Genomic DNA, 14,855 nt, shown 5'->3' with positions numbered 1-14,855 from the left:
CAAATCCTCCCGCCAGCCCAAGTGCTGCAACAGCTGATGATGACGTAGACGACCCACAGCCAAGCACCAGTGATGCCAGCGGTCACTAAGTTTTGTATTTTGCTATGTTTTACATTTGTATTTTGGTGTGTTTCAAACTAAAATGTTTTCTGTTTTTCACACCTGTATTTCATATTTTTTGTTTTGCACATATTAAACGAATTGTACTGTACGCAGTGTAGTATGCAGTGTTTGACTTAAACCAAATAATGAGCCAAGGTAATGAAATAAGAAAATGTTGATAAAATAAGACGTCAAGATGATTACAATATCATTACACATCACAATATACTTCCGTTCATTTAACATAGGCCGACTTACGACCAGATCGGTTTACGATCGGTCAGTCGTAACCAAACGCAGTCGTAAGTTGACGACTACCTGTATATACAGTGCCAGTTAAAAGTTTGGACACACCTTCTAATACAATGTTTTTTTTCTTTATTTTTATTAACTGAACGACATTTCATGTCAAAGTAATGATGGATGTTGTTTCTCTTTACTTAGTTGAGCGGTTCTTGATATAATACTGTATGGATTACTACAGTTGTGGTGTTGAATAGGGTAATTGACTGTACTTTCATTATTTAGTATTTACTATTTACTGTTTGATCGCAAACGCATTAAGAAAGTAATAAATTTCACTAATTAACTTTTGATGAGGGGGCGGCACGGTGGTGTAGTGGTTAGCGCTGTTGCCTCACAGCAAGAAGGTCCGGGTTCGAGCCCCGTGGCCGGCGAGGGCCTTTCTGTGCGGAGTTTGCATGTTCTCCCCGTGTCCGCGTGGGTTTCCTCCGGGTGCTCCGGTTTCCCCCACAGTCCAAAGACATGCAGGTTAGGTTAACTGGTGACTCTAAATTGACCGTAGGTGTGAATGTGAGTGTGATTGGTTGTCTGTGTCTATGTGTCAGCCCTGTGATGACCTGGCGACTTGTCCAGGGTGTACCCCGCCTTTCGCCCGTAGTCAGCTGGGATAGGCTCCAGCTCGCCTGCGACCCTGTAGAACAGGATAAAGCGGCTACAGATAATGAGATGAGATGAGATGAACTTTTGATGAGGCACAACTATTCACTGAAAAGCATTCCAGGTGACTACCTCATGAAGCTGGTTAAGATAATGCCAATAGTGTGCAAAGCGTCATCAAGGTAAATGCTGGATACTTTGAAGAATCTAAAATATGAGACACTTTTTTGTTTACCACCTAATTCCATATATGTACAGGAAGGGACAGAGCAGCCTGTACTTCCTGAGGAGGCTACAGTCCTTTAACATCTGGAGGAAACTCCTGTGGATGTTCTATCAGTCCGTGGTCACCAGTGTCCTGTTTTACACCGTGGTGTGCTGGGGGGGCAGCACATCCAAGAAGGACACATCCAGGCTGGACAAACTGATCAGGCGGGCCGGCTCTGTGGTTGCCATGAAGCTGGACTCTCTGGTGACGGTGGCAGAGAAGACTATGGAAAAATACTGAACATCATGGACGATGCCAGACACCCTCTGCACACCATCATCTAGCGCCGGCGATTGCTATAGGCGACCTAGGCAATTGCCTAGATTGCAAAGTGTGCCCAGGGGCGCCAGGGGCGACCAAAACCCCACCAAAAAGGAGGGATGGAGTTATTGAATGGAGATGTTACCAAGTTATCAGTGGTGTACAGTGTTTTCAACCACTGTGCTGCCGAACTCTAGTACCGCGGAACACTAGTGTGCCGTGAGAGATCACCAAGTATACCATGGAAAATTATAGAATGACTGTATATTGTAAATATTGGCAACAGCGTTTTAGTTTCAGTCAACATTTTCTATTGGTGATGTGCCTTGAGATTTTTTCATTGAAAAAAGTGCGCCCTGGCTCATGAAAGGTTGAAAACCTTTTTTACAACACCTCTGATGCGGCTGGGGATGTAGAAATACGCGCTCCTTACTGTACCTCTGCTGTAGTAATCACATCATGCATTTTTCAGTGGGAAATCACCAACCATACGGCGCTGTCATCCCCAACAGCATCAGAGGTGCATCTTTTCCAAGCATTTGCCATTTAATCACCACCAGGTAGAATAACAATCAATAGCAAAATAAGAAGCCTCAATAATAAAGCCGACACTATAGCTCATATAGCACACTCGCTGCATCGCATTACATGCACATTCGCATTCTCAATTGTCCATATTAACAACTTGCTTGCTTGTCTTGCACAGCTAATTACTGCAGCGTTTTTTAAACTACTACCTTTTTTGATGCTGCACAGGACGCGATATCAAGAATCAATATTCTAAACCGGAAAATGCGAATAGCCTACTGTCAGATTATCGAGTGTGCAAGGGCGCAAACGAAGGCTACAGGAAGAAACAAATAGAGCCAAGTATAGAGGTAAGTCTGATCTAATCTCTCATATCAACCATTATAGTGGCAAATTAATATTTTAGATGCCTGAATCAATGTCTGCCTAGCTAACTAGATGCAAACAGCAATAGACGGTGAGGTTTACTTGTGCAAACTGTCAAGAGTCGACGTAGTATGTATAATAATTTGTCTTTTGTCTCAGATGTAGGATATTTCAGATAAATGAACAGAGTTTTTGCCACTACATGCAGGCTACAGCATCTGAGGTTAGCTGTTGTCTGGCCAGTGGTTTGAAGCTTGGGCTAACCATCCAGCTAGCACGCTACATGCTACTGTGTTGTCAATATCTCCAGTACCTTAATACCATCTCTGCAGTTTGCATTTGCCCAGCTTACAATCTTAGGAAATTGTTATCAAAAGTAGATTCACGTTAAAATACTGTAATTATAAATGGTATGTTTTTCAAGCAACGCAAAACAGCCCACACTTATTTGTGATAGTGATGTTACACTGCTTTATGATGTCAAATTATACATATATATATGTCAAACTAAAAATAATTTCTTGTTTATTGTCCATGCACTACACTTTGAACAGGGTGCGGAAGAGTTTTTGCCCATTATATGGAGATATGTATTGAATTTGTGTGGTCATTTTACTTTGACACTTTATGTGAAAAAAGTGTTATTAATTAGATATTAAAGTGTTATTTAGATGTTATTAGAGGTTTTTTTTTTTTCTGGGGGGGGTGCGCCAAAACTCAATCTCGCCTAGGGCAGCCAAAGACCTAGAGCCGGCCCTGCCGTTATCAGCAACCAGAGGGGCCTGTTCAGTGACAGAATGCTCCTTCCCAAGTGCAGGACTAACACACTTAAAAACTCCTTTGTCCCTCACGCCATCAGACTGTACAACTCCTCTCTGGGGGGGAGGAGGGGGAACAGGAGGACAGAGGACGGGAAGGAGCAGTAGCCTAGCCTGACAATAAACAGTAGTAGACAATGTGCAATATAATGTGCAATACCTCTTCCATTGGCCCTCCCCCCCCCCCCCCCCTCCCCATATCTTATTCTTATTCTTTTTTATATTTGTATATGCAAATACCTAATTTAATTTAATTTAATTTATCTAGAAGTTTTTTTTCTCTGTTTCTATTCTCTGTTTATCCTGTAATGATGCTACTGGAATTTTAATTTCCCTGAAGGAACCTGCCCAAAGGGATCAATAAAGTTCTGTTCTGTTCTAATCTAATCTAATCTAATCTAATCTAATCTAATCTAATCTAATCTAATCTAATCTAATCTAATCTAATCTAATCTAATTCTTCCAGATGTTATTTCATAGTTTTGATGTCTTCAGTGTTGTTCTACAATGTAGAAAATAGTCAAAATATAGAATTAGAAGGTGTGCCCAACCTTTTGACTGGTACTTGGAAAATGTTGTATAGAAGAACACACCAATCAGAATTTGGCATTCAACCAGAACAGATTTAAAGCAAGTTTATGTAGGAATTCCATTCCTCCAATCCAAAACCCTGCTCAGTTCCCCAGTTATAGCGCTATAACTCTGGTGGCGCGTCCCTGAGATCTCTCACAAGAACTGTGTAATGCTTTACAGCACCATGGACAGCTTTCAAAATTGGGCAGTGACATTACCTATAAAAATATGCTAAATGGGGATTCTGAGTACAGACAGCATGGCAGTCCAGCCAAAGAGATCAAAGACGATGCTGTCAGAGGAAGCTAGGAAGAGAAAAAGAGAGCGTGGCCAAGCCAGAGACCAAAAAGGACACAGAGTTGGGCTTCTTTCTGTTGAACAAGTAAGTAATATTACATTAGCTGCCTTGCTATGTGTCATGTTGTTGCACTTGCTTGATGTTTGGCTGCGTTAGCAAAGTTATCGACTCGCTAGCTATTGACACATTTCAATGGAGGTTTAGCCGCTAGCTACACCTCAAGGTGACTGTGTCAGGGACATCCATGTTTTCTATGGTTAATTTAGCTGTTCTTTGTCCATTAGCATCCCCCAGCATTAGATACATTGGTATTAGTATGGCTCTGGTTATGTTAGCTCATGTATGCTACTGTTCTGAGTTATGTGCAATATGTGTTATATACTGTATGTGTATATGCATTACACCATATTTATTATGTACTACAGGCGGCACGGTGGTGTAGTGGTTAGCACTGTCACCTCACAGCAAGAAGGTTCTGGGTTTGAGCCCAGTGGCAGATGGAGGCCTTTCTGTGTGGAGTTTGCATGTTCTCCCCGTGTCCGCGTGGGTTTCCTCCGGGTGCTCTGGTTTCCTCCACAGTCCAAAGACATGCAGGTTAGGTTAACTGGTGGCTCTAAATTGACCGTAGGTGTGAATGTGAGTGTGAATGGTTGTTTGTCTCTCTGTGTCAGCCCTGTGATGATCTGGCAACATGTCCAGGGTGTACCCCACCTCTCGCCCATAGTCAGCTGGGATAGGCTCCAGCTTGCCGTGACCCTGCACAGGATAAGCGGCTACAGATAATGGATGGATGGATTATGTACTATTCTTTGCATAATATTTCATTTATTTGTTTGTAATGTGTTTTCTACTTATATATTTATTTGAACAATTATATTATATAATTTTTAGAAAAATACTATAAAAATTTTATTTAAAAAAATTATATATCCACACACAGTGGATATAAAAAGTGTACACACCCTGTTAAAATGATCAGTTTTTCTGTTGTAAAAAAAAAATGAGACCACAATAAATAATTTCAAAACTTTTCCCATCTTTAATGTGACCTATAACCTGTACAATTCAATTGAAAAACAAATCTGTGAGGGGGTAAAAAAACAAACAATAAAAAACGTACAATAAGCTGGTTGCATAAGTGTGCACACCCTTAAACTGAAGGAGCTGCAGGAATTTCTGGCAAGTACTGGTTGTGTACTACATGTGACAACAATCTCCCGTATTCTCCATATGTCTGGACTATGAGGTAGGGTCAAAGAAAAACATCCAGGCTCGGCTAAATTTTGCAAAAAAAAACAAACCAAAAAAAACCAAACAAACCAGCAACTCTCCCAAAAGCATGTGGGAAAATGTGTTATGGTCTGATGAAACCAAGGCTGAACTTTTTGGCCACAATTCCAAAAGGTATGTTTGGCGCAAAAACAACACTGCGCATCACCAAAAGAACACCATACCCACGGTGAAGCATGGTGGTGGCAGCATCATGTTTTGGGGTTGGTTTTCTTCAGCTGGAACAGGGGCTTTAGTCAAGGTGAAGGGAATTATGAACAGTTCTAAATACCAGTCAATTTTGGCCCAAAACCTTCAGGTGTCTGCTAGAAAGCTGAAGAGGAATTTCATCTTTCAGCACAACAATGACCACAAAAAAGTTTTGGAACGGCCCAGCCAGAGCCCAGACCTAAATCCAATTGAAAATCTCTGGAGTGACCTGAAGAGAGCTGTGCACAAGAGATGCCCTCACAATCTGACAGATTTGGAGCACTTTTGCAAGGAAGAGTGGGCAAATATTGCCAAGTCTAGATGTGGCAGGCTGATAGACTCCGACCCAAAAAGACTGAATGCTGTAATTAAATCAAAAGGTGCTTCAACAAAGTATTAGTTTAAGGGTGTGCACACTTATGCAACCAGCTTATTATACATTTTTTATTTTTTATGTTTTTCCTCCTAACAGATTTGTTTGCTTTTCAACTGAATTGTGCAGGTTATAGGTCACATTAAAGGTGGGAAAAGTTTTGAAATTATTTATCATAGTCTCATTTTTTTTATTTCAGAAAAACTGATCATTTTAATGGAGTGTGTACACTTTTTATATCCACTGTACACACACACACACACACACACACATTATATAAGTAATTGTAAAGCGACCTTGGGTGTGAGAAAGGCGCTATATAAGCTGAACTTATTATCATTATTACGTTATTAATATAGACATTGCAACGGTCATCCTTACAATGATACTTCCATTGTAAAATATAAATCCTACAAATAGTCACCCATTGGTTCTTGAGATATCGCACGAAGGACCATCCATATATTAAAACCACCTACTTGTGACTACATATAGTACTGTGTGATGATATTATTACAGTATGATTATTGGTTAAGCGGCACGGTGGTGTAGTGGTTAGCGCTGTCGACTCACAGCAAGAAGGTCCGGGTTCGAGCCCCGTGGCCGGCGAGGGCCTTTCTGTGTGGAGTTTGCATGTTCTCCCCGTGTCCGCGTGGGTTTCCTCCGGGTGCTCCGGTTTCCCCCACAGTCCAAAGACATGCAGGTTAGGTTAACTGGTGACTCTAAATTGACCGTAGGTGCGAATGTGAAGATGTGTGAATGGTTGTCTGTGTCTATGTGTCAGCCCTGTGATGACCTGGCGACTTGTCCAGGGTGTACCCCGCCTTTCGCCCGTAGTCAGCTGGGATAGGCTCCAGCTTGCCTGCGACCCTGTAGAACAGGATAAAGCGGCTAGAGATAATGAGATGAGATGAGATTATTGGTTATTGCTGCAGCCACTTGATAGTAGGTTTACTGGCTGGCACTAAGGCTATACTCACGTCTTTGAGGCAGCCCATGAAGTTGTTGCTGACTGGAGAGCCGGGTAGGTCGGCTGTGTTTGGACTGCCTCCCACATAGAAGAAGTCATCTGAGCCCAGCATAGTGTAGTCCTCCTGGGTGTAGCCTGTGGTCGTCAGCAAGCCATCCACAGATATAGTGACCTGAGTGTGCAGGAAAGGTCAGAGCAAGAGACAGAGAGAGAGAGAATATTGAGACAGGGAGAAATAGAGGCAAAGAGATAGAGATAGAGATAGGGAGGAATAGATGGAGACAGAAAAAGGCATAAAAACGTACTCGAAGAGAGGCCATGACACAGAGAAAAAGAAATGGTGACAATGATTTAAGAGGGATAGATAAAAAGGAGACAGAGAGAGAGAGAGAGAAACAGAAAGATGTGAGGGAAAAATAGAGATGGAGATAAATAGAAAGAGAAATACAGCGACAGTGATAAAGAGAAAGGAAAGCATGACAGAGAATTAAGGTGGAGAGAAAAGAGAGACAGAGACAGAAATAGAGAAAGAGAAACAAACCAGGCGGAAAACGAAGAAAGAAACAGAAAGACACAAAAGAGAGTGAGAGACAGAGAGAAATAGATAGATAAAAATATTGATGGAGAAAGAGACAGAAGGAGAAAGCGATCAAAAAAGAAATACAGAAACAGAGAGTGAAATGGAAATAAAGACAGAAACAGAGACAGAGCAAAACAGAAAGGTGAAACGATGAATAAAGAATTGGAAAGAAAAGTATAGAAGAATGAGTAAGACAGACAGAGAGAAACATGCAGCCGGGGAGGAAAAGAGGTCGAGAAAGAGAAAAACAAAGTAATACAGATGGACACGACAGATAGAAATAGAAGAAAAAGAAAGAGGCAACAGAGGCATAAAAGACAGAAATGCAAAGAGAAAGGAGGACAAGTGGATATATATATGAGAGAGAGAGAGAAATGCATACAGAGAGGAAGAAAGAGAGAAAATAAATACAAAAAAGAGAGAGAAAAAGAATGAGGAATAGAGGAATCATCCGTCAATCATAGAGGAACAACGGGAATCATTCATAACCCATTTCCTGTTTCTCTTTCGCTTTATTGAATATAAGGGGGTATCCGTGTGTGTGTGTGTGTGTGTGTGTGTGTGTGTGTGTGTGTGTGTTAGAGTTCACTAGTTAGTGTTTAGGAGGAGAGGTAGGTGGAAAAGATATTTATAAATGTGTTGCGTGAGTCAGAAGTGATGTAAGGTGACGATATTAGAAAAGGAGAGGATGAGACAGCAAATTGGTTGTTAGTGCATGTACATTACAGGGGCGATGTATTGCTGTTAATGTTGGTTTGTTAACCTCTTTCTCTTTTTTTAGTCGCAGGTATTTTGCCAGAAAACATTTTGAACAAAAACAGTTCAGGGCCATGCTGAGCGTCAGAGTGGTTAATTATAGAAGACATGCATGATGGGTAAGACAACACAGATTGTTCATCATCAGTGGATGGACTAAATGTTTTGGTAGAACAAACACTGCAAAGCCAGTTTCATCCTGGAGGAGACAGAAAAACAAATTTGAATCACAGCCAGATACAGCCGTCACAATTTTTTTTTTTCATTAATATGACTTGTTTGCTGGATAGAACTGTAAATAACTGTGGAAATCCAAAGAAATATCTCGAGATCCGTCTTCCAAATCGCTATGCTAATTAACCTACCTGTACTTGTAACAAACTAAGAGAGAACCACATCCAGATGGCATTAGTGACCTCCAAAAAGGACACACCACTCACTGAGCCAGACGTGCTGACACAACACAAATGTCAGAAATTCATCACTGACTCACTTAGTCCTGAAAAAAAAGCCCGTAACATTACGCACAAATGTCCAGAAGAGGAAGATGCAGTGCAACAGGGATGAAACAGAAAATCACGCCAATACAAACACCCACGGTGAGCTTAGCACCTCGATCGTGCACTGACAGTGTATTAAGAGCAGAAAGTGCGGGTGCAGAATAATTATACATATATACGCTTTAATGTGCAGTGCAGAAAATCATGTAGTTATAAGTCAAGAGCTTCAATTAATGTTCACATCAAAATGTGATCTCAGTGACTCTGACTGTGGCATGGTTGCTGGACTGGTTTAAATATTTCCGACACTATTCATCTCCTGGGATCAACAGTCTCTAGAGTTTCCACAGAAAGGTGCAAAAAAAAAAAAAACATCCAGTGAGCGTCAGTTCTGTGATTGGAAACGCCTTGTTGATGTCCGAGCTGACCGGAGGGCTACAGTAACCACTGCAAATAACCGCTCTTTACAACCATGGTAAGCAGAACAGCATCTCAGAAGCAACAGCAGATTAAACCTTGAAGTGGATGGGCTACAGTAGCAGAAGACCATACTGGGTTCCACTCGTGTCAGCCTGTTTGATTGACACTACAAACAAACAACCATGTTCATGGTGTCAAACAAAACTTGATATGATTGAGCTGTGATATGGTGGATAGTTTTCATTCCAGTGGCAATAACTTGCTTTGAAAAGCCAAGGAGCCTTTATTTGTCACACGTACACTCAAGCACAGACTTAAAGGATATACGCAGAATCATGGCCTCACTTTTAGTTTATAAATGCCTTGAGACCTTAAGAATGGCACAGGAATAGTTTTAAGCGTTAACAATAAATCTAATATAGTAATTTTTACGATTAAAATGATTCATATAGGTAGCGGTCTGAGTGAATGACCGTGACGTCCATAACGTCACAGCAGGAAGTCTATCGGTCTCATCGCTATTTCCGGTATACTAAAACACAGAGCTGACTGCAACTTCGATCCTCCATTTTCAGCTAATTTATCGCCATACTACGTAGATGTGTTGCTGGTCGGTGCAGCAACATGACAGAAGGTGGATTTATGTTGCATTCATGGCCCAAGAATGTTCAAACTGCAAAGATTTGGACACGTTTTGTGAAAAATTCACAGGCACATTTTACTGAGGACTCGTACGAGACCTCTGATCTGTTGAGAAGCGTTGGCTATAAGCCTGTACTGAAAGAGGGTGCACCACCAACAATTAAAGGGAAAGAAAACTACAAGAAAAGGAAAGTAAGTTCAGTTGCAACAGTTCTCCCAGAGTGTGAGCCGAGCAGTAATGGTGGAGTACTCAGTATGGAGAAAATGGAGAATGAGTGGACCAGTCGTCTGATTTCTCTGCTGGATATGCTACCCCCCCGCTGGATATGCTTGCCTCAGCAGCAATATCTTGCCCTTACATGGAAGAAGCGAATGAACGAAGAACTGAAAGTCAGATTGTTTCAAAACAATCGGCCACAAGATCGGCCTTCAAAAAGCGAGAACACAGACGGTTAAGATGCGACTCTCATTGTAACTTGTATTGTGTATTTAAGTTATCGGTATAAGATTATTTAATTTGCTTCAGAATGTGATTGTCTCAGTTCATCTGATTATTTAATTAGCCTTTTATCAGTGAAAATGCATGCATCTACATGTATGTTGCATAAGTTATAACGCCTATCCTGTTTTAATGAGAGTCACATGAGACTGTCAGTTCAATTCCATTCAATTCTCTAGACGGCTTTGTTCTCTGGCTTTATTTCGTAAGGTGGGGGCCTCCGTGGCCGACGTGTTAGTATCGGATTCACTTTCCGACGGTTCGAACTGATACAGTTCTAGGTGTATAGCAGTAGCATGTACACACACTCCAATTTCAGGACTATCACAGTCAGATGTATTACTATCTGAGGAATCCAAAGAACCTCCAATAAATCCGAACAAAGAGGCCATCGCAACCACTCTCGCCTGCCGAGTCTGGCTTTGGTCTATAGCTGTCCAAGGCCTCGGCCTTAAAACCAGTTACCGCTGTGATATCATGCACTCAGGGCTGGCTGGCTCAGCGGGGCAGCTCGAATGCCAACTTTGCGGTCAATTTTTAAAAAAATTTATATATATATATATATGCATGCTCCTTCCCAAGTCCCAACTCCTTTGTCCCTCATGCCATCAGACTGTACAACTCCTCTCTGGGGGGGGGTAACAGGAGGACAGAGGATGGGAAGGAGCAGTAGCCTAGCTTAACAATAAGCAATACCGACAATATGCAATATAATGTGCAATATCTTTCCTGCTGTGCCCCTCCTCTCTCCCCCCTTCCCCCCTCTCTCTCCCACCTTTCTCTCGTCCCCATATCTTATTCTTTTATATTTGTATATGTAAATGCTTAATTTATTTTAATTTATCTAGAAGTTTTCTCTATTTCTTTTCTCTGCTTATCTGGAATGATGCTGCTGGAATCTTAATTTCCCTGAGGGAACCCGCCCAAAGGGATCAATAAAGTTTTATCTAATAATTTCATATATATATATATATATATATATAGGGGCAGCACGGTGGTGTAGTGGTTAGCGCTGTCGCCTCACAATAAGAAGGTCCGGGTTCGAGCCCCGTGGCCGACGAGGGCCTTTCTGTGTGGAGTTTGCATGTTGTCCGCGTGGGTTTCCTCCGGGTGCTTCATTATATTTCACAATTGTCACTACTAGGGGTGTAACGGTACGCAAAAATCACGGTTCGGTATGTACCTCGGCGTCACAAATGGGTTAATTTTCAGTACAGTAAGAGGAAAAATGCACAACATAAAATTGCAGGTTGTTTATTAAGAACTTTTGTAAACACCAACAGTTCATAATTAAAGAAAATAATAAAAATGGTGGTGTAGTGGTTGTCATCTCACAGCAAAAAGGTCCTGGGTTTGAGCCCAGTAGCCAGCGAGGACCTTTTTGTGCGGAGTTTGCATGTTCTCCCCGTGTCTGCATGGGTTTCCTCCGGGTGCTCCGGTTTCCCCCACAGTCCAAAGACATGCAGGTTAGGTTAACTGGTGACTCTAAATTGACCGTAGGTGTGAATGTGAGTGTGAATGGTTGTCTGTGTCTACTGTATGTGTCAGCCCTGTGATGACCTGGCGACTTGTCCAGGGTGTATCCCGCCTTTCGCCCGTAGTCAGCTGGGATAGGCTCCAGCTTGCCTGCGACCCTGTAGAAGGATAAAGCGGCTAGAGATAATGAGATGAGATTTTATATATATATATATATATATATATATATATATATATATATATATATATATATATATATATATATAATTTTATTCCCATTTATGCAGCATACAAGAGTCAAGGGATACCATCCACTCAGAAATGTATTTAAAAATAAAGGTTCTGCATATCTCCTTTAATCACACAGTGAAATTCCTCCTCTGCATTGAACACACACAAGTGACCAATGAGCACACACCCATACCCAGAGCAGTGCCCAGGGAGCAGTTGGGGGTTAAGTGCTTTGCTCAAGGGCGCTTCAGCCCAACACCGCCCCATGTTAACCAAACTGCATGTCTTTGGACTGTGGGCAAAACCAGAGCACCCAAAGGAAACCCACACAGACAGAACATGCAAACTCTACACAGAAAAGCCCCTGTTGGCCTCTGGGCTTGAACCCGGAACCTTCTTGCTATGAGGCGACAATGCTAACCACTACAGCACCGTGCCACTCATTGTGTGACAGTGCATAAACTCTAGTGTGGAGAACCAATCAGAGTGTAACATTGCATGCTCTAAAAACCATGGGCAGAGAGAGTGAGAGAGAGAGTCTGACGCTAAGACTAAACAAACGCAATATGATTCTATGAACAAAGTCGCTATTAGCATCATTATGTAAGGAATAAAACATGCTGCTGTTATAGGAAAACAATCAACAACAGGGTGGTGTGATGTGGCCACCTCATATACGACAGTATTTTGATTATTTTCCTACAACTGCATGTCCCAAGTGTTTCACTTCACCATACTGCATCAATTTGCCAACGCTAACGATTTTTAATTGATTAATGAACTTTTATCATACTTTTTATCTATATATAATTATGTCTAATGTTGTGAAACATCCACGACACATGTTGGCTCCTGTTATCACTTGCACCTATAAAGTCGTTCTCTAAATTAGGGATAAAATTATCTCATGTTTAAAGCCTTTAATTTTCTGTAAAGCTGCTTTGCGACACTGTCTATTGTTAAAAGCGCTATACAAATAAACTTGACTTGACTCTGACCAGCCTCTGGAAAGTTAATAAAAAAAAAAAAAGTTTGTCATGCTACATAACCAAAAGTGCAAAGTCCTCCTTCATCTGAAGACTTTCCTGTCATGGAAAAATGACTGATCAGTGCTGACACTGGAGATTCCTTCCTTAAACATCTCCGCAAACCAAACACGCTAATGTAACACGAGTGCATTAACATCAACCAATAGGCATGGAACGATACATCGTGTGAAGGTAAATCACGAAACAAATTTATGATGACTAGAATTGATTAAATAAAAAAAAAAACCAATCATTATTATCATCACACTGTGTAATTGCTTAACTTTTCCTAGCAGTAATTGCAGCGTTTAGACAGCAGAGGTTTATTCAGTGTCAAATGGACGCGGGTTGATTGGAGTGGAGACAGACGTATTCGCAGGAAGGGAGTCTTTATTAGAAAATAAGCAATAAACAGGTATAAAGTCCAAAACGGCAGGCTGAATCAATAACGATGAACAGGCTAAGCATCTGGCGAAGCACAGACGAACTAAACTGGGCTAGATAAGATCAGAAACAAAACACAGAACAAGAGTCAAGAAACCAGGAAGACAATACAAATACAAAGGCTCGGTAATGGTGATCAGTAACGCAATACTGTGCAATGCCTGGGTGTGTGCAATGTCCTTTTACCTGCTCGCTGATTGCGCCTTAATCCGGAGCAGGTGTTAGTCATTAGAGGCGAGTGAAAGTCTGTTGTGCGCACCAATGCACATGGATGTGACATTTAGATAATGCAAAATAGTGGGAATGCACATGACTTCACCTTAGGTGGAAGTAACACGGCTCTAATGCCACAAAAAAAAAAATACAGGGGAAAAAAAAATCTAAAATGGGAAAGAGCTGTTTTTTGATTGACTGTACAAATCCACTGAACAAGAAACCGGAGCTCATCTTACAGGCTGCAGAAAGCTAAAGAAAAGAAAAGCATATCATAGAAATGTTCATAAACGTTTATTAGGTAAAGGCCTACTTGTTATTAACTTTTTGCATTTCTAATAAAATGAATATTTTAGTTAACAGGCTATTATATTTTACTCCAACCTTTATAAACGTGGGTAAATAATTATTGGTGGTTATTAAGAAAATTAAACATTTTTTTTTTTAATTTAACAAATGGGATGTTTAAGTTGATAAAGAATAGGAAAATAAATGCTGCATTTTTTTGGTGATAAAATTCTCTCTCTCTTTTTTTTTTTCAAAAACACTGTGGGAAAATTAAATTGTGAACCCAAGATCATGAATCGAATTGAATGGTGAATTGCTACGTCTGTTCACCAGTGATTTGAGTTATAACCCGCACTTGAGAATTCAAGAGTAATGTGGATGTGACAGCAAACAAAACGCAAGCCACATGAGCCACTTTACTAGGGTTTGTTAGCCAAGACTATACTTATAATGTGCATGATAATCACATAAAATCATATTTACATGTTATTTATTCTGACTTTTGTCCTATGGTCATATCGATGCTCTACCCAAACTTAGCTGAGATGATCCGAGCCACTGCTAGAAGTGAACCCACGCATCCATAATGAAAATATAAAACCAATAAATGGACAAAGCAAGCAATAAATAGAGTCGGTAAGCTAAACCACTGAGAGATGTGCCAAGCCACACAAAGAGAATAATAACGAGAGGGAGGTTTTCTTTTTCTACGTGCTTAGGAGCAGAAAATCAACTGCTCCAAAGTAGTTCTCCTATTTTTATATGCTTAAGTCAAAACCTGTTAGTCCATATGCCTCTGGTGGGCTTTTATGCAGTAATTCACAGCTAATTTGGGCAGAAAA

At 40.9% G+C, this 14,855-nt stretch overlaps 1 protein-coding gene across 1 annotated transcript in view; it reads right to left on the bottom strand.

Moving 5' to 3' along the window:
- nrxn2a (neurexin 2a) overlaps positions 1-14,855 on the bottom strand; it is an 833,732-nt gene that overhangs the window by 597,904 nt on the left and 220,973 nt on the right. The window contains exon 7 of the mRNA XM_060936298.1: positions 6,947-7,108. Coding sequence (XP_060792281.1) covers positions 6,947-7,108 — 162 coding nt within the window. The remainder of the gene's footprint in view (positions 1-6,946; positions 7,109-14,855) is intronic.

The sequence above is a fragment of the Neoarius graeffei genome, chromosome 12 (genome assembly GCF_027579695.1).
Source record: "Neoarius graeffei isolate fNeoGra1 chromosome 12, fNeoGra1.pri, whole genome shotgun sequence".
Lineage (NCBI taxonomy): Eukaryota > Metazoa > Chordata > Actinopteri > Siluriformes > Ariidae > Neoarius > Neoarius graeffei.
This window is presented reverse-complemented; position numbering and strand designations above follow the sequence as displayed.